Source organism: Bacillus rossius, chromosome 1 (assembly GCF_032445375.1).
Source record: "Bacillus rossius redtenbacheri isolate Brsri chromosome 1, Brsri_v3, whole genome shotgun sequence".
Taxonomy (NCBI): domain Eukaryota; kingdom Metazoa; phylum Arthropoda; class Insecta; order Phasmatodea; family Bacillidae; genus Bacillus; species Bacillus rossius.
The window spans coordinates 68,089,282-68,110,305 of NC_086330.1; the positions used below are offsets into that span (position 1 = coordinate 68,089,282).

A 21,024-nucleotide genomic window follows, 5' to 3' on the forward strand; every position below is an offset into this window, starting at 1 on the left:
TAGGGCTTAGCCCCATGAGCATGGCGAGATACTTTACCCTTTCCCGATATTAACTATTCCCTCCTGGTAAATGTACTGTCGTATGTGATCGTGTATATTCAAATAGTGCGCCACGACATTCAACAGAACCTTACCATGCAGTGCTTCGTACCCCTTTTTATAAACAAAATAGTAATGCCATTATAAACCTTTATTTTGTCCCATATGTAGGTATTGTATTGCAGCAGACTGGCATAATGTGCTCTATTTTATTAAATTAAGTAATTTAAGTTCCCTGAACCAAGACGAAAACGAACGCAAAATTGGTCGAAGCATGCATTAATTTAAATACTAACTTTTTAAAATTATTATTATTAAAAGAATAGGGGGTGTGAAAGGGCAGACTTCAATTGTAGAAGTGTCTTGTGTTTTTTTCATTAGTAACCCTTGGTACAAATTTAAACAAGCATAACTGATTTCTTAACAGGGCGTAAAGATGCCTGCTGCTCCGGAGAGCGTGCTCGATTGCCCCAATCAGACATCATCACTGGCCAAGGTAGGATGTGCCAACACCCCAGGGACTTCATCCACTGCCAACTCTGAGTATAATTATGTCTTTTATATTTTAATAACCAATATCGCTATGGTTTTATCATCAGGGCAGACTGTTTAACTAATTAATCTTTAACCCATTCGTGGGTTGTTAACTAACTATGTACGGGAATTCTTTGTGTGGCCACGAGGGTGGTTTGCACCACTCCTAAGCTGATTCGTGCCACCGGGCTTTTTACGGTTTAACGTGAGCGTGTACTGGTACCGGCAGTTGTTTCTCGCATGCACAGATGTCTGCCGGTGACAGTATGAGAGCATGGAGCATTTGTTCAATAAATAAAAACATGAGATAAATAGTGTTGCTTACTGGCTGTGTGTCGACCACTTGCCAGTAACAGATGTGTGGGACTCCATAAGAGCCCACATCAACTTCCATCTGTGTAAGTGTGCTCAACACTGAGAGCGGGCCAGGTCTGGGTAATTTCTGGTTAATTAAGAGGGTCCGAATCTCACTTCCACATGGGCGATGTCACATCCTGAGAGAGTCTCTGCTGGATCCGTGTGTCCTTTCTTACGGTTGTGCCCATTCACTTACTTTCGAAACAAAATCTAACACTCCAAATTAAAACAGTTACTTGGCCCTCCCAACGTGTGGCCTGTGCTTACAGCAAAGCGTAAAAATATATTACGCAAGTTTTTAGAAACTAATATCTCCAGCACTTTATGAAAAGCAACAGAAAAAAATGTTGTTTCTACTAGAGATGGTCCAAGATGAGAACTCAGGTTGAGTCAAGGGAGCAGCTTAAAACTCAACGGAACGCAGAGTTCATCATATTCCGTGGTAAGAGATTCTGCAAATTTTCTTAAAACTTGATACCCATTTCTCATGTGCAATGCGCATAAAATCACATCCCACTATCTAGCAAACACTTTACAATAGAACCTTGTAGTAAGCTTCTCGCTATTTATGCAATCGTACTAAAGTACAATCCATTAAAAATAATTATGAAAATAACCCATTATTTAAATTTAAAAATGCTGTAAATCGACAATAATGTCTCACTCATGTATATATTTTTATTAACTACATAAATTAACATCATCAATGTTTGCCATAAACGTCCAAAGAACATGATACATCTTGTACTTATATATCTTTGGAAATATAGTAACAATCTGGGTTGGCTTTGTTTTTGTTTATATGTTTTTACAACTAGTTTAATGTCCACATTTATTAAAAACAAATATTTTATGTGATGTTTAGAAATGCCTGTGTTGTAATTTCGTAAGTGAAAAAACACATTCAACCACAAAATAGAGGAAGAAAAGAGAAAAACGAAAAAATAATCCTGATACAATGCTGAACTCAATATTGAGCAAAATTTTAAGTGTTATATTTAAAACAAAAAATGATCTGATCACTTAAATGTAATTATGTACAATAATATAGAAAATATCTGAATAAATATCAGAGTGAAAAAATACTTTAATCAGGCCCGCCAGTAAAAGTTTCTAAACCCAATTTGTAGCATTTAAATATTTTGTTAAAATTTGAAATCTAAATTTACTTCAGTTTTAACTGTAATTTTAACGGTAATTTAGTGCAAGTATAGCTTTTCCCAAAAAACCTTTTTTTCTTTAGAAAATGGAATTTTTAAGCTAATAATCCGTGTTTGTCTCACAAAACAGCCATTACAATTTTTAACGTTAATAACCTATCCAAATGTGAACACAATTTTACAATATGCATTTTAAACGAAGCTAACATAACCTACTAATGGTTCAAATGGTATCTGTACTATCAGAAATCTACCTGAAATATAGTATGCTGTTTTATAGAACTATTCAGGATGATAAGAGAATTCAAAAATACCATGTTCAGATGGTTTTTATTTTTATGTAAAAACAGCACTTATATACAGAATTACCTATGAAATCAAAAGCGCTTACAAGTTCAAAAAGAAAGAGTGCTTTATACAACATTCAATGATTTTCAACCCCCCCCCCCCCCCCCCATAACACACACATTTTGATTGGCTTAAGAGTCAGACAAATATATATGCATTCTACAATGCAACAGCGCATTCAGCAATGTTGATTCCATCTACTGTTTTCGTAAACAATGTTTGTCTGTAATAGCTTTGCATCAATCATTTTGTTGCTTGGTTTTGTAATGATAACAGGTGAAGGAATGACTTTGATCAGAAGCTTGATTTCTCATATGAAATTGTGTACTTACTTTTGTGCTGCTGAAAATCTTTTAACCCACTGTTTCATTTGATCAGAATTTAAGAAAAAAAAATTCCTGAAAATTGTATTTTTATAACACCTCTATAATTTTTCTTGCAACCATATTTACGATAATGTTGTTTTAACAAATATTATTTGGCGATGGCTTTCGTTTTCTCTCCATCATTACCCATCACAAATTCATATTTAACTACTCTGAACAAATATGGCATTAAAAAACCAGAAAAGGAAAACAATCAAAATAAAGAGTAGCACCATGAAATTTCTGATGCCTCAGCATTCCATATACATTTTCCCCAAGGTCAGTGATATTGCCGTAACTTCAGCACTTTTGTGAAACAAATGCCTTGAGGTAACATTTTAATCTTTTGCTTTAAAAGCTCAGAAGTGTTGTGGTGCCACACATAATTGAAGGTAATTGCCATCAGATATCTCCATGCAGTTTACATGCGGAATAGAATGTAAATACTTACATGACCATAGTTTTAACTGGAAAATATATATAAAATATAAAAGGAACGTCACCATTTTAATCTTTAATGATTCATAAAAAGAAGACCGAAAATATTAAACTAAAACATATTAAGCTGTGAAATTAATTTTTTTTGATTTACTGCCAACATAATAGGATGTAAAACTGGCTATATTTTCATTAAAATTGCATTCAGTTACTATAAATTAAGTTTTTTGAAGGTTCGATTTCAAAAATGTTCAGATAAGTCAGAATGAAATGTCTATTTTCTAAGTGGCCAATCTTTGTAAGAAATACTACAGTAAATACAAATAAACCACATAAAAAGTTTTAATGCAGTGATTTAAGATAAATATATTTACCACATTCCTTGATTTAAACCAGTTCAAGTTTAATTAGGGTATTATAAAAAATTCAAGCACTTTAAAGGTCTCTTTCGAAATCTTTGAAATGATTATTTTGTTTGCAAGTAGGAAAAGTTCATGTTGGTAACATAAAAGTCAAGTAAAAGACAAATAGAATGAATCAGCGATTAGAAAATTTTCAGGCTGAAGGAAAATGTGAGCAGCAATGAGTACAAGAAGTAGAGACAGCAAGGTAAATGACAGTTGGGCAAGAGACAGCATGCTGAGCAGATGGAGGCTTTCAGCACGGCAGCAGTTACCTTCACTGAAGCCGGACACCAGGGCTTCCAGTACAGAAACAATGTAGTAGTTGTGGGCTGACACCAGCTCCACCAGGAAGTCTTGATAGGCCACCACCACACCATCGCTGCGGTGTAGCCACTTGATCTTCTACACAGCATACATTGCACATTACAGCGTTAATGCTAGAACCAGCTCACCTCCCTGACAGATACCAGTTGAAGTTAAAAGGTCTGCTATCAGGTTTGCCGATATCAAATATTAAACATTCCTTCTTTTCTTTATCTTCACAAAAATAAATTGAAACAAATGTAGTAAATAACTCCCCTTTATGCACTTAGTTTCAAAAGAAGCTCTTACTGCTAAGTAAATGTGCACTATGTTTTATTAAATGATATAAAAAAATCCAAGTAGCTCTTATGGTAAATAATCAAATATCACAATCTCTATTAAAAATAACGGGATACAATTTTATATGTAAACAAGTGACACTAAAGAGACTTGCACGACACAACAGAAACCCAAGTCTATAATTCACATTGGTGGGGCACAAGCATGTCTATGATTCAAGCTTATATAACCCCTAGAATGATGACAAATGTTAACAAAAATTACAATTCTGTTAGATAACATGAATAGTGGCCTAGTAAAGAAGTTCACATGCAAGCAAACTGTATGTCTAAAACCTGAAAACCATAAAAATAGCTTTCAAATTCCAATTTAATAAATATCTTATTTATTATTAGAGCTATTGCCATGCTCTTGATACACCGAAATGACTTTAATACAGAATGTTCAGGATCACAGTAATGCTGAATCAACAATTTTGCTGGATTATCAAACTATAATTTAGTTTCTACAGGATAACAAAGAAAAATTAATACACATAACAATTGCATACAATGAAAAGAAAAAAAAAATACAGATAAGCATTGGTCTTTAAAATAATAGTTTTTGACTTTACGTGACTTCGTATTTCATTTTGGCCAAATATCTCGTGCATCTGAGTGAACCCTGTAAGAGTGCAGTGTAGTAGTCACATGGAGTTGTATTTGTTTGTATTGTCTGTTAGTTCTTTCAATGTACAAGAAAGATATTGTTACGAACGTGAGCAAGGCCGTGACACGTGCAGGTGCAGAGCTGGCTGGCGGCCACCGCAACATGAGATGCGCCGCGTGCGCCTGGAAGATTACAAGGATCGTCGCTTTCCCCCCTTCTTCCCATCATTCCCCGCGCGGCACCCTGCCTTTGACACATAACTGACACCTGACAGCTGCGGAGTCCCACGCGCCACCTGGCAGCTGCCGACAAGTGTTTCGAGAGATTTCTGCCATCGGATCTGCGCGGAATGACGCGACAGGCCCCAGCCGCGCTTGTGAGTTCTAGAAATGGCGGCAGAAATATAAGATGAAGATGCCGGCCTCAGAGTAGAGTTCAGGTGGGAGCTTTCCCGCGGCGGAGTTTCCGGGCTATAGAGCGGCGAAGTCCCTGGACGAAGGTTCCAGGGCGAAGAGTTCAGTTCCGGGCGATAGTGTCGCGGGCGCGGCTGAGTTCCGAGCGAAGTTTCGAGCAAGGCGTCGAGTGGTATCTCGGTGAAGGGAGCTGCCACTGCGGCGGCGGAGTGCGGCGACGGAGTTCCGGGAGGGGTGCTGCGGCAATAGTTGCGCCAGAGGTGTAGCCCAGCGAGGTGTGCGGTGTGTGAGAACGAGTGACTGGGGAAGCAACATTTATTTTAAAGTGTAATTGATTATTTGCCATTTTAGAAGATTAATTGTAAGTGACATAAGTAGTGGCCATCAATAAAACTGTGTAGTGTAATAAAATCTTTAATTGGGCTATCCTTGACAAACCCGGTAAATCGTAACAATATATTATAGTTAGAGCCAAGATTTTATGGTGTTATGAAAAAGGACTTTTCGTCATTAAGAATTGTGTATTTCGTCTTTATTGTCATAAAAAATTAAAACACATGTAATAACATGTACACACCTAGCAGAGCTGCCTTGATCAAATGCTTCAATAATTCGTGGTTAGAGACTTAAAATATGCACATTAAACAATACTATGTTGAGAGTACATAAAAAATTAACAACTAAAATATTCAGTATTCTTATGCAGGTAAGTACTGTTCCTGAGTTCAGGAGAGAGTCTAAATTAATTAAAATAGAAACTACAGTTAAACTTTTGTTCTATAAATGCAATATAATTAAGCTCAGGAAAAAGCCACCATTGTCAGCAGTTCAGCATTCTCTGGTTTTAGAGATCTTCTTCTGTCACTTACAACTACAGAATACTTAGAAAAAGATCTTTCTGAGTCCACATTCGTTGCAGGTATCCATATTAATCTAAAGCAGCAGCTGCAAATTCAGGATAATCCGCTTTCATTTTGTTTACTTTATGGGCCCAACATTGTATGTGGTACATGTGGTCACCAAATACACCTTCAAGGGTACCAGCAGATTTTGTCATGTACCTGGCACTATCTGTAACATACGCAATTATGTTTTCTTCCTTGAATTCATATTTGGAGCATACATCAATCACTGCCCGAGAACAACAAACAGCATTTGCTGCATCAAGGACACAAGAAGCCCCTAAGATAACATCTTGTTCAGCACCTGGTTTCAGAATTTTAAACAAGATGTTGAAAACACAATTATTACTCTTGTCAGTGGTTTCATCTGCAAGTATGACCACATCTTTCCCCAAGAGCTGCTGTTTGATTTCCACTTCTTTTTTCTCTCTAAGTAGGGGAATGTACTTTTTCCTCATCCAATCCGCTGTTGGAAGATCACCAGCACCACTTACATGCTTCTGCATCCATGCAGTCAGCTTGCTGTTGTCAAGTTTCTCAAGAGGAATACCTGCAGCTACAAAGGCTTCAACAGTTTCGAGAACAAAATCTTCCTTTTGTTTTTTTGCGCATATTTGCGCCACTCCTGCTTCTGGGATAGAAAGCTGTCGTTTCAAAGTGCATGGGGATCGTTTAGCTTTTACATGTTTGTCGCTAATTATGTGCTTGTTTACCATGTCCTTACGTTCATGCTCCAAACTGCAATTACAATATTTACAGAAAAGTATTTTTCCGTCACACATATAATTTCTCATTCTTAAACTCGTCAGTACATGATGCCGCAGTAGCTTTATTTTTCGGCATGATTAAGAAATTTAGCTTATTTATGCACGTCATTTGTAAACAAAGCCCGGAGGTACAAAAAACTAGTATTTACTGAAGTTTTAGCGAAAAAATAAACCGCGGGAAGCCTACTTTTTACAGGCGAGAGAGCCATATACTCAACCCGAAGTAAAAGGTTAGGTTGTCAGGTCAGTGAAATAAATGTTTTTATTTATTTTCCGGGAGGGTTGGGTAGGTAAGCGTTATTTAAAATATTTAATGACTGTAAAATAAATAAATCCTTGCAATATGGTGCTTTTTCATTAGCGATCGGAAAACTTCGATTATGTTACGATTTTGGCACTCTCGCCTGTGAAGTGTGAAATGAAAATCAAAGATTATCCACCTACGGAAAATGAAGGCCTCACGGTAAACTGCTTATTCAACAAGCACACAAAATTGCGTTACAGTGAAATTTCATTAAATATTAAGTGATCATTAAATATCAATGTTCGCTTTTATTTTATTTTCATACGTATTTATTTAATGAATGCAGTTTTTTTTCACGTGTATTTTTCAAAGGATACAGCAAACAAGGCGCTGAGATTTTCACGTTGTTGTGTTCGTTAACTTGATAATTTTAAGTTTACGATCGTCAGTTGTTAATATTGCGTGATCTCTAGTGGCTAGATGCGTTTAAAAACCCTAACCTAACTCCGATAACGATCTTTTTTTTGTTCGTGAAATCGTCAATTTTTGTGATATCTTGTAATTTTTTAAGATGAATAATTAACGCATTAAATAACCACCACACTGCAGTTGGATGACGACCATTTCTTCTACAAACAGATACGGAATTTTGGCAATCAACCAATAGTCGGTAGTTAACGATTTAAATCAATATTGAAGTGTTTATTTGTGGTTAGAAAACATTTCGCATTTTTCGCGGTTTGGGATGAATTTTGCGTGAAAATTCGCGATTTCGCATAAAACCATATAATCTTGGCTCTAATTATAGTGTGTCTTATATTTAGTCAAATTTTGTGAAGCAAACTAGCAACACTTCACTAAAATTTATTTTAATAAAAAAAAAAATTCCAAGGTCATGGAACTTTTTATTTTACCAGTATGAATGTTTATGCAAACAGATTTTGGTTCTTCTGCTAACTCTAAATTCATTAAATATCTACAAATTATGTCATTAAATGATCTAATTTTGACCTGATTAGTATTAAAGCATTGAAGTAAGAGACTCACAAGGAAAGCGTTAACGAAGTGATGGAGGCTCTCGTCCAGCACCGGAACACACTGTCGCACACAGTGCAGCAGCTGCTCCAGGTCCCCGTCCTGGGACACACCACACCCACAATGCACTGCGCTGACACACCTCACATACTGATCCAAGCACATTCACCTTTCTAAATGCCACGCTTACATCAGCCCTTCTGTCTGCCATCCTTCCACTACAGGCGACACTAAAATCAGAATATTGTTAAACCTAGATCTTGTAAAGAAATATAATTTTAGAGGATTCGTTTGGTTATCTTTTTTGGAAGTACCAGAACTATGTAGCTGTCGCATCAGCAAAGCTCAGTTCATTGCCACTTCCAGCGCCACTGACCGGCGCATTTGTTGTAATTTTCTTTTGTACATTGTCTTGAGAACGCTGACACGCCGCTCTGAGATGTTGCAGGTCCGAGAGATCAAAAAGTGTGTGTTATAGCAGGAAGCGAGATGGCTGTGTTTGAGAGCTGATGTGAGGCCAGGACCTATCGTGAGGTTACTAGAGCGTGAGAATTGTGTTAAGCAACTACGACTTAGAGAAAAGTCCGTAAGGCATCTCAAGCCTTACCGCGGGTGCTTCGGTTTGAACCGTGGGTAGAGAGGAGCCAACAGTGACTAGACTTGTACAAGGGTGAGGGTGAGCATGCAAAATTAAGCAAGATTAAAAAGACATGTCCTTGGAAAGAGCAAGCTGATATTAATTGACAAACTCCCAAGAAACCTTATAGGCAGGCGACCAGTGCAAAAATCACAAATCCAGCACTTGCCTCTTCTCCTCTATCTGTACCCAGCTTCCTTCATCCACTTTTTGTCCAGTTTAACACTGGTAGTGACAGAATAAGAACAAAACTGTCCCAATAAAATAAGAGGTCACTTACAATCTGCTTTTCTCCTGCTTCTGTGAGTCATCAATAATGAAATACAGGACTTCACTGTAGTTATTTAATTGGCATACTTCCACTAATAATGGCATACATAGATACTTTTGGAGGAATTCAATCAAAGAAAAAAAAAAATTAAATGCACGGGAGAAAGCTGCAAAAATAATATTTAAAAGGAAATTCCCTAAAAAAAATTTGTTTTATTTCATTTTTTTTATACAAAATTAGAAATTTTTTTCCAACAAGTTAGCTTTACCAAAAAGTTATATCAAATAGGCAGAATAAAGATCACACCTAGATCAGTGGCGGAGAACATCACTTAAAAGCCCACCCCACACGATGCCCATTTTTACTATAACTTGGCTAAAAAAAATGCACATAAAAGTTTATATAGCTGAATAGAAGAACTCTTAACTCCATACACACAATACCTAGAATGTTAACAGAAAAACAAGCCAATGCAGTTGCTGACCAAAGCAAGTATATTGGGGAAGTAAAACTTGTCAATTTAACAAAATACTGGAAAAAGAATTATGAAAATTGCAGCTGTTTATGTTAAAAATTATATAACCTATCAAATGATTTTTTTATATTTTATCTTTTATATATCATTTGTAAAAAATACAACAAAGTTGGTTTAGTATTTAAAAATAAATACAGAGCAATTTTGAAATTAACGAGATTGTATTTTTTTATTGGTAGGTTAGTTACAAAATTAAATTTTAAATTTAAGAGATATTGGGTTTGCTTTAAAGTAGTTTATTCATGATATACTTATAATTACATTAATCAAACAGTTCATCTAGCTAATTCACAGTATTTGTGCTAATTTCATTGTAATAGTAAAAATAGATACAGATTCATATTTTTTATATATGTTACTTGATTACTAACTTATTTTACTACTTTAAGAAATATTAACTAACAATTTTTGTACCCAGTGAGACAAAAACCTACATAGTTTGCATAATAAACTTAAATCTAAAGTCAAGAAAAATCATCTCATATTTTCATTTAGGCTAAAAGGTGTGGGTTTCTATGAAGTATTAATTCATTAATTACTAATTTATGAACAGTCGTTTCCTAATAAACGTTGGAGATTTAGAGATTATTTTTTTATTTAAATTACATACTTGTTAAAATATATTTTAATTTTATTTTAATTAAAAATAAATCTACCTAGTACGAAATAATACAAATCAGTGGTCTGAGTTATGTATTTAATAATATTATAATAAAGTAAACAAAATGTATTAAAAATTATTTTCTTAAAGTACAATATGTATAATACAGTAATCTGTTATTCAAAAAAAGTTTTTTGCAGTGATGAGGTTTTGAACCACATTCATAATTATCCTTGGAAGACCACAACCGTACGCTATACCACTATGCTACTGAGACACACTTAAATAGTGAAGTCTAAGAGATATTAACACTATAATGCATTTTCTATACGTATTTTAAAACTTGCGATTACTTCTTTCTATGATTATTTTAGTTTACCAAATATATTTCAGAATAGTTTTACTATTAGCAAAGTTTCATCTGGCACACCATTATGTTTGCTACGTCTCCTAAGGGTTTATATTGTTATACGTGGGTCTACTATCTTCACAACTTCCGTTTGTGGATAAAGCAAAATAAACCAGAACATGTTCTATTACAGTTTTGACTAAGACTTCCAGTGTGAAAACTTTAATACCCAGAGGCAGACCCCATGGAAGAGTGTTGAAATGTTACCTACACGAGAGCAGGCACGCTAACAGAAAATAGGTATGAAAACTGCTAAGGAAATTGCCTTTGTTGGGGCTGGCATTAAGGAGAAAGGAGGAATGCATACTTCCTGACACTGGCAGTTGGAAACACTCCAGACGCACTGGCCCCAGCAGAGGCTGAGAGCTCTCTGGTGATGTGAAATGTGATCTCTACTACCACCAGGAAGACCACAGAACCCAAGAAACAAAAAGATTGTTAGGTGATGTTACTCTGATGCATCAAGCAAGGCAAAAACGTTATAGCGTTAGAAATAGAAAATCTTGTTTAACCACCCAAAAACTAAAATAAACCAATTTGAGCAGCTACAGATTTAAAAAAAAATAATAAAACATTGGACAGGTATTTGGGATAAAGTGGGTGGGTACGAAACTCTGTCCATTTAGATTTCTTGCTTCTATGACTTTCCAAAATCATTCAATGTCTTGGATGATTTCTCTGAATTGTAGAGAATGTCTTTGTCTATAATGACTGATTTTTCAGACCTTCTCCAAAATTAACAGATACATTATATACAAAAGACAGTAATACTGAGGAATACAGACTTCTTGGAATTACAATAACTAAAGTGAAAGGTCGCTTAGGCTACGTCAGCTATATTTAATTACTACATGTAATTTATGTAGCTTACCAAACCTAAACAATCTTCCAATTTAATTACTATTCGCCTTATTTTCAAGAAGCTACTGCCCTGCAATAGCTGCTATTCTCCAGTATTACCAAAGACAGTGAGTGTGAACAAACTTTTGTCCCCTAGTCCACGAGCAACTATTCAAAAGGTTTACCGCGAGGCTGCAGCGTGTGCGCACCTACCTGCAGCTCAGAGTCGCGCAGGGTGAGCACCAGCTCCTCGTACGGCTTGGTGTTCTCGCGCTTGGTGAAGCTGCTGAACACCTGGTCCAGCTGCAGGCTGGGCAGCTGGAACCTCACCCTCTGCTGGGGCACGCTCCCGCACCGCGGCACCCCGGGGCTCTTCAAGATAGTCACGCGCTTCTTGTTGAAACACTTGGACATCCCTGTCCGACACACACACCTTACCTTCAACCACGGCGATCATGGGTTGGACATCTTGTCCACATCAGGGTCATTAGAACATGAGAGATGATGACAGGAAGTCCACTCAAATCTGTATTAACATTTCCCAAATCTGTATTAACATTTCCATGACGTTTCTCATCAAATCTTTCAAATTTCCCTCACCAAATTTGTTTAAATTATTTTAACATTTTGTGATTTTCTGAAAGAAGTAAAGAAAACTTAGTTTCCACTAATTCCCCTGATGGCCTAGTTCCAACAGAATCTTGTAAACGCCAATTTGTAATGTGTATGACTACTATGCACTAAAAACCATCCCAAAAAAAATGCTTTCAATAGTCTGGGTGATAGTTTATTGGAGTACTATTACTGGGAAATTTCCCGACCAATTCCAACTTTCTTGACTTTCCAGATGTGGACAACCTGATTAACAAAATGGATGGGCGGAGAAAATGTATGAGATTTTGTGAAAACACATGGCTCATAGCATCATCTAACATATTCGCCCCCTCCCCCAACATGTTAAAAATTATGGTATGACCCTGGAATCTAAACCAGATCCAGATTGCATTGGTGAAAAGTAATATGACCACTCAACCCCTAATGGTCCTATCATAATCACCATCCTTAAAAAAAGGTTACCTACTTAAACTTTTATGAAAATAATAAAAAAGCACTGTTAACAAGAGAGATTCAAGAATTTTACATTATTATAGTTATTACTGCGAATGGGTAAAAAACACGGTGGCAAGCATTACCTCTACTTCCCTCTCATACTTTTCCTAAACTGAGCCAAACTACTAGCCAATATACACTCCCATCTAACACATTCCAATCCCTTATCGTTCTTACAACCATAGCATTTTTACCCCTTTCTGTATTTCTTTGTTCCCTAAAGACCTTATTGGTGTTCTGCCTCTTACTTCTAGGCTTCCCCATCGCAACTCGTCTTCCCAGCTCTCCCCACCCTCCCACACCCATCAGTTCTTGGTACATCCTTATTAGCCTCTCCCTCTGCCTTCTAACCTTTAGGCTCTCCCACCCCATTTCCTTCATCATCTCTGTTGAATTATACTCTCCCTTTTCATCACTATCATTGGGCAAACCATTGTTGTGTAGGCCTTTTCTTTTAATAAACTACTTCCTTCCCTAAGTACTCTTTCCAGTATGCCAGGGCCTGACTACTTTTCTTGACTATCTTCTCTACTTGTTCCCACCCCCCACCCAAGATTTCCTTGCAGCACTACCCCTAGAACAACTCCTCTCCAGTGGTAGTCTCTTAAGACTTTCCCTTTCCTTGTGAACCTGACCACTTTCGTTTTTCCCACATTTATTCTCATTCCGTACCTTTCCACCCACTCTTCCAGCCTATTTAAATACTCCAGCAACCCTCCCTCCTCAGCATACCCATACACAACACAGTCATCTGTTAAGAGTCTCCGATGCCCTTTTATTTCCTCCCCTAAGTCATTCATCAGGATGGCGAAGGAGACAATCCATGTCAAATCAACAAATGGAAAAAACTTTACGTCTTAGCATTTCCTTTATTTTTGGCACAGTGTTAGTATTAGCTAAGTAGATGAAAATTGCGAAATTGTAATTTTTTAGTAATGTTGGTTTTTGAGTTATGAATTTATGAAATTCCAAAAAACTTGTAAATTTGGCAGCACAAGGAAATTTTTTAGACTGTTCTAGTTAGAGAACCGTTAAACTTAGAGTACTGAAATTTGTGGCATTTTGTTTAGTTTTGTATGGCATTTCATAAAATATATAACACAACATGGTTAGATTAAAAAATTTTTTACTTCAAAAGTTTCACAATTTTTTTTATAGAACCAAAAACAGAATTTTCAATTTTTTGAAAAAAAAAAAAAAATATTTTTTCCATACTTTTATTGACTACCTATATACCAAATTTCAATATGGTATTCCAATGGTATCTTACAAAAAAGATTTTTTGTCTGTGTCAATGTAGGTAACTTTTGTAACAAAGAAAATTACTTAAATTACTGGCATAGTTTTAAAACAGTTGAGATACCATTATGTTAAATTATACAGGGTGTCTACCAGATCTAGTAAATGAAATTCCCTGATTTTTCCAGGTTTTCCAGGTCTAAAACTGAACTTTTCCAGGATTTCTGTAACACAATTACGACATTCCACTAAACTGAAAAAACTGCATAACAGTACATTGACGGGTTTCAAAATATTTCAACTCACTTAAATTATTAAAAAAAAAAATGCCTTCTTCCAGACGTGTCCAAAGTGACTCAATTGATGGCAAATAAAACATGCTGCTACAAATATTTCACACACTTACTTTTGCAAAAACATAAGTAAAAGGAAGCTCCCATCAATTTCGCAGTGACTGAACTTTTGCGTCTATTGCACTTGCTTCAGAACGAGCTAAATCCAACACACGAGCCTTCTTCAACTGCAATGCCTTGATCTCCTCTTCAACTCTTCTTTATCTGCCTTCTTCTTGTCTGTAGCTTCCTTTTCTTTTTGTTTGCAGGGCTTCCTTACGCCTACAACTAGTATTTCTTATATACTGTAACATGGACTTGGTGATATCAACATGCTCTACACCTCCAGAACGTTGAACAAAGTCGTACATCTGTCTTAGTGCGATCAGTATTTCTTCCTGCAAGTTTTCAGTCGGCAGATTAGAATTCACTGAAAATCATCTTTCCAATGATGCATTTCCATTGGAAAGTACCAACATCATCCTCACAAACTTTAGAAGGCCTGTTTTGGCAGCTACTGTATGTGTCTTAAGGATGAGCATCCACAATTGATCAAAGCGCCAGTCTTCTCAAGAAAAAGACGAGAACAGTGCTTCAGAATCTTGCGAAGAACATACCAACTGATATGATCACTCAATGTTATCAGCTTCTTGTCCTTATAGCCACTTGTTTTGAAGACAACATTCTAAATTGTAATTCACATGCTGTTTCCTCACACCCGAATTTAAAGCCACAGATGGACATAAGCAGGAAATTCCCTTGGTAAGTTTGTACTTTAGGGGACTTTTGTCTTGATTTTTTTTACCATAACCTTTAGACAAGTCCTAACATCATTTTTCAGTAACAGGACAGACTTTACTGGTACTTTCTCTTTCTTGATGGCATGGCATACTGCATAACCCAACTTGATATTGTTAGCAGTCAATAGATTTTCCTGGTTATCTACATCCAATTGAGATACATTGTGTTTCTCCATAAAGCTCTTCAGTACCTTGGTTTCAAAAACTTTCCTGCCAAAGCTAATAAATTGTCTACCAGTGAATCATAGAGAAAAGGTGCCATGGGTGCTTCACTTTGGAACATTGTGAGAAACAATTCCAGCTCTGATGCCAAAGAGTAGAAGAATGTCAATTTTACTTCTAGAAGATTATCTTCAAGAGCACTATTCACTACACTGAAAGACACAGATGAAATAGAAACTTCACTAACAAATTTCTTTAGGTGGGGTAAAGTTTTCATGGCACGCTCAGCAACTGCAGTATTCCATCTGATTGCACAAAATTTCTTGGAAAAAAGCTCTGATCCAGTTATTCTAATGTAATCTGCCCTCCTTGCAGGTACATGCATAAACAAATAGTAACTGTGCCTGAAAAAACTAACATCCAATTGTATAGCAGAAATTCCAGTTTTGAAAGCACCATGGACCGTATGAAGTCCACAACTACCAATTTCTAGCAACGATGGCGATTCTTCACCAAAAGTGTCTGTGATATATATTTTCAAAGCTAACAAAAATGCCCAGATTACGTTGAGGGCATCCATAGATACTTAAAATTAAATGCACCTGTCGGTATAATCCGAACGTGGGAAGCACATGCTGCAGTACGTACGTCAGCAGGATAACAGACCAGCTTGAACCAGTTTGTATCACGTGATTTAACGCCACTTCCAAATTCGATGGTAAATAAAAGAAAATGGATGTGGGAACTGTTCGTTATTTTCCATCCAAAAATAAAATAATGGGACGCGATACACTTGATGCTACGTCAATGCAAGCAGATCAATAAACAAAAAACGTATTGCCAACTACAACCTACCAAACAAAAATTCCCTGATTTTTAACAAAATTCCCTGATTTTTCCCTGATTACAATATTCCCTGATTTTTCCAGGTTTTCCAGGGTCAGTAGACACCCTGATTATACATATACTGCTGTCTTCAAAATTAATTATCAATACATTATGATAAAAGATCAGGCTGCTAGGCTACCAATATTAAAGTACATAAAGGGCAGGAGTATGTATTCACACTTCCTAACAGAAACAAAACAGGACGACACATTTTTTGTGCGAAAGCATGGTTGCAACGTTTTCTAGCTTACGCCAGCTTCATTTAGATATACTAGAATATGCAGGCTTACGGCCTAAACTTGCAGCTCGATGAAGCTGTGCTAAGCCAGTGAAACTGAAAATGTGTTTTTGTCACCCTGTTTGTGTTTCTATTGGGAAGTTGTACCAGCCTGTGAGTACTCTTCTCTTTATGTACCGGTACTTAAAGATTGTAAAACATTTTTATGTTAGTAGACCAGTTGTATGCCTAAACTGATAACGCTTCCCTCAATATAGATAACAGAAAAAAATGTTATATGGTTACATCTCACAAAATTTGTCTTCTGTCACTTACACAAAGTCAGACTGCTTGGCTCAGTGGTTGGAGTTCCTGACCGATGGGCTTCGGTCAGTTACAGTCATCATCATCATCATCATCATCATCATCACTTAGACAATACTTTAGTTACTGTTCTTGAATTATTAATATAAGAGATTTATCTTTTGGGACAGAATTTGTGAAGCTGTAGTCATCTCCTGTTGAGGTACACTGTAAGTTCTACCTGTCGCTGTTATTGGATTAATTTTACAAAGAATATAATTTTTCGGTACCGTCAAAATGTCTGCTCTCTTGGGTACATAAATGAAAACGAAGGACCACTTGGATGAAGAAAAGAAACAGCAACTTCTTCTTCAACTTCATTTTTTGAAATAACACATGCTATCCACCATTGTTTATCATAGGTGCATGCAACAAAACCTACTATCTCTTCAAATGGTACATCTTCAACAACAGGACTAATTTGAACTTTGTGCACTTCAGTTTTGTCAGAATAAAAATAAATTTTTGCCTCAAGTGTATCTGCTGCAAGAGGAATATATGCATGGGATTTTTGAGTTCCTACTACAGCTGTTGATTCTTCAAATATAATTTTCAGCAATTTTTCTTCTTCAACATACTCTTCATTTGCCACATATAAAAAAGTCACTGAGGGTATGTTTTTTATTCCCCAATGAAAAAGTTGAAATGGTGTCAATATGTGGTTGTTTGTTGGATTTTGAAGACTGGCCTTAGCTGCAAGTCTCTTAACTGTACCCGCTACTCCATCACACACTCCTTTGCCATGAGAGGTTGCGTAATAATGCCATTCAGCCTTCAGTCCATCAAAATATTCACCATGGTGACACAGATTTCAAAAGTTCTTTCTGTTTTTATATTGTGCAGAAAACTTTTCAAGAAGCCAATAAGTTTTTTTTGAAAGACATGAACAAGGACTGTGTTATGGGCTAAACAATCTGAAATAAATACAAAACTTTTATGAAGAAGAACTTGTTTTCTGTTTCAATGTATGTATTCTTGTAGTACACCACAAATGGATGGACAGTAGCCATGGAGTTGTTCCAATGGAACCCTTGAGCTTCATCTTGCAGAACAAACTAATAGTTTTCTGCGAAGTCGCAGGTTATCACAGCTTCATTTTCTCTCAATGAAGTCATGTTTCTTCAGGTGTACTAACTGGATACAAAATTCGTCAACAAATTAATCGGTTGGTTCATGTAATGTTTCAAAAGAACAACGATCAACTGTTACCCATTTTTACACGCTTTATATTAGCTTCACCTGTATGTTTGTTTGTATGTTTGTAACCGACTCCTTTGGATGCGATTTTGACCCACTTTAAACGGCCAGATTTCATTCAAACTTTGTAGATTTATCGAGGACCAATGACAATACACTAATTTGATAAGATTATTCCATTATTAAATTTGCAAAATAAGATTTTCATCAATTTATATAATTTCACAATATTTAGTAGGCTTTGTTTATATCGCGCCAAAGATAAACTGAAAGAAAAGAGTTCGCACATTGTAAAGAAAACCATTTCGCTCATGTGCGATGAAAATTAAAAAATTCCATATCTCCTAAAGTATTTGGAATTTCTTACCTCCGCCAGTTTATTTGAAAAGAGGAAGTGAGAGAGCATAGAATAAAAGTATTTTCGAATTTTTAGCATTTTTTTTTCGCATATACCGCGACTCTACATATTTACCGAATTTGGAATTATCCTTTAGTTTAAATTCATATTTTTATTATATTTATTAACGTCTTCATTTGTCTCTGTTTAAGTTATCACTTTCGCTTATAATGTTTTAAACAAATCTTATGCTGAAAATCTGAAGTAATATTATACACAAACAAAATAAAACCAGATTCCGAAGCTAATGGATGTAGGGATGCGTTAGTGGATGCGAGTGTTGCATCCCTAGAAATCTCGACTTAGTGGATGCGTGAAGGGATGCATCGGCATCACTTGTGATAATTCGAATTCAACACAAAGATGGCCGCGTCCACTACAATGCACTTTTAGTGGATCCCTTAGCTAAGGGATCTATTAGGCCAGTATTCGGATGCAGCCGTCATAACTCATGCCAGAGCATAGATACAAATTAGCATCATTATTGCTACTTTACAGCATGGAAAGACTAGGTATAAATAAAGGTAGGGTTTTATGTTGCATGGTTATAAACACAAAAGCTTCAGGCAATATAACTCCAAGATTAAAAGTGCTTCAAACCACTTGCTTACTGAGGTATTTCATGCACTGTAATGTGGAATGTTGTCCATAAGTTCCGCGGCTTTTGGACGTTTCTGAACGAGTAAACTAACCATTCAAACAGGTACTAGTTACCAAACTTTGCAGGATCAAAATTGAAATAATTAAGTAAAATGTTGGTTACCTACGTTAAGTCAGCTACATTGATACGTATTAAATACATTAATACGTAATTCATGTTATTAATAGGTAAACGTTAAAGGTCGCAGATTAGTCTGCATAATTAACTTATCTTATTTGAACCCATGATACACGCTTAATTTACAACAGCAAAAGATAAAATAAATTTTCATAAACGTTAACAGATTGTGCAGACGATTTCCAAAATAAATGCATCACATTAATACTGATCATACGAAATAAAGAATATAAGTTACAAGAACAAAATTTCAAACACAGTTTAGGACTATAACCTGAAAGTTTTTGCTAAATTGTTGTTTCTAAATGTCAAAATGTTAACCTAAAATACCACGTGTAAAATGAGTCAAATTATCCGAAAAATTAACATTAATTATTCTAAATGACCCCAAAATTAAATATTCTCTTTATTTTGCAGCATACCGCTGGAAATTCAGTTCAGATATCAGTAAACGCAAAATAACAAAACATTTACACTACGTCATATTCTTAATATCAGTCTTAACTCCCGTCTAGTGATAAAAATTATAAACAACCATAAATTTGAGTATCACTACATACTCTTATAAAATATTACTAACCTTAAAACTATCCAAAACATACTACACCAACAGTAACCACGGCACACATTCCAACCTCACTCCACTACAAATTGAAAATGGCATTACAATAGGGAGACCTAAGATGCACATAAGGTTTGGACCCTGCCCGAACTTACCCGAACAATTCACATTCGGCCAACCTCGGGTTTATTTTGATCCTTCAGATACAAAAATATAAACACAGCTATATCATTCACATAATAGATATAGAACTTTTCAGGTAAGTGAATAAGCTATTTTTGGTTATATGTTAAATAAATGTTATAAGATACAATTTATTTGCTGGAAAATAGTTTGGTTTTTAAGTTAGGCATTGGAAAATAATTCCTTACATGCAGAAAATATTTATCTTTCGTCATATTTACGTTTAAAATAAGTACATGATGCTTATCAAAATATATTTTAGCATAGATAAACAATGGAATCTTGTATGGCTAGAGCAAAATATTGGAGAATTTTAAGGAAATTGATATATTTGTGTTTTATATGTATTTTTTTTAAATTTTATATGGCTCGATTTTAGCTAACACACTGTCCTTGTCTGTTGAATTAGCTGGACGGTACTAGCATTTAGTTGCACGTGAAAATTATTATTATTGTCTTTGTTCAGGTTTTAAAGACATGGGTCTAGGATATCGAAAGCATCCTACAGGGTCGCTGGTGTGGTAGCTGTTTACTTGATGTAATTCAGAATATTTTTTAACTTCATGATGCCAGAGATGGGTAAATTTCTAGAGTACAGACTTTTCCATTAATAAAGTAATAAAAAAATTCCACAAACAGTGTGTTCAAACACTACAGACTATCCACTACTTATGTAACCCTAAAACAAGGTTTGAAAACTACAACTTTATTCTGAGAAACTACTGTTTATAGATAGAAATGGGTAGCCCAGTGATCACCAATTTTTTTTTAATTATTAGTAATATTCAGTCATAAGTTACATTACAATACCCATGCCTTGCACTGTCACCATATTTATTGTTTTATTGTGTGGTTCTGTTTAACCTTTTTTTTTATCGTGTGTGGGGTCTGTATGTTTTGGAGAAGTGAATTCAAATATTGAGAGTGGTCGATTAGGTGGGGTGAGCTACATTAAAACCTTTAAAACTACATTAAAAATACTGAGACATCGTGTGCATGGTTGTTCAGGTCAAGATAACTACATCGTTGATTCGTAATGGTAATTCCTAAGCGACCATTAAATATATTTCTCTGTTTATTTTAATGTAGCTATACTAACCTAACCGTCCATAGTGTTTTAAAGTGTTTTAATGTAGCTAACCTAACCGACCACTCTTAATATTTGAATTCAGTTATTCAAAATATATAGACACACACGGGAAAGCAAAACATAGCGGCAGCTGAGTCAGTGCACAGGCATTGTAAT

At 35.7% G+C, this 21,024-nt stretch overlaps 1 protein-coding gene across 2 annotated transcripts in view; it reads right to left on the reverse strand.

The window, feature by feature from the left end:
- Positions 1–19,711, reverse strand: part of LOC134537085 (RNA polymerase I-specific transcription initiation factor RRN3) — a 55,317-nt gene extending 35,606 nt beyond the window's left edge. Inside the window, exons 1-4 of one of the 2 annotated variants that reach the window (XM_063377338.1) lie at positions 19,614–19,711; positions 11,764–11,966; positions 8,270–8,359; positions 3,918–4,047 (exon numbers count right to left, since the gene is read on the reverse strand). In XM_063377338.1, the coding sequence (XP_063233408.1) occupies positions 3,918–4,047; positions 8,270–8,359; positions 11,764–11,964 (421 nt within the window). In that variant the 5' untranslated portion in view covers positions 11,965–11,966; positions 19,614–19,711. The remainder of the gene's footprint in view (positions 1–3,917; positions 4,048–8,269; positions 8,360–11,763; positions 11,967–19,613) is intronic. The other variant, XM_063377349.1, reaches the window with a different exon arrangement.
- Between the last annotated feature and the right edge of the window lie 1,313 nt (positions 19,712–21,024).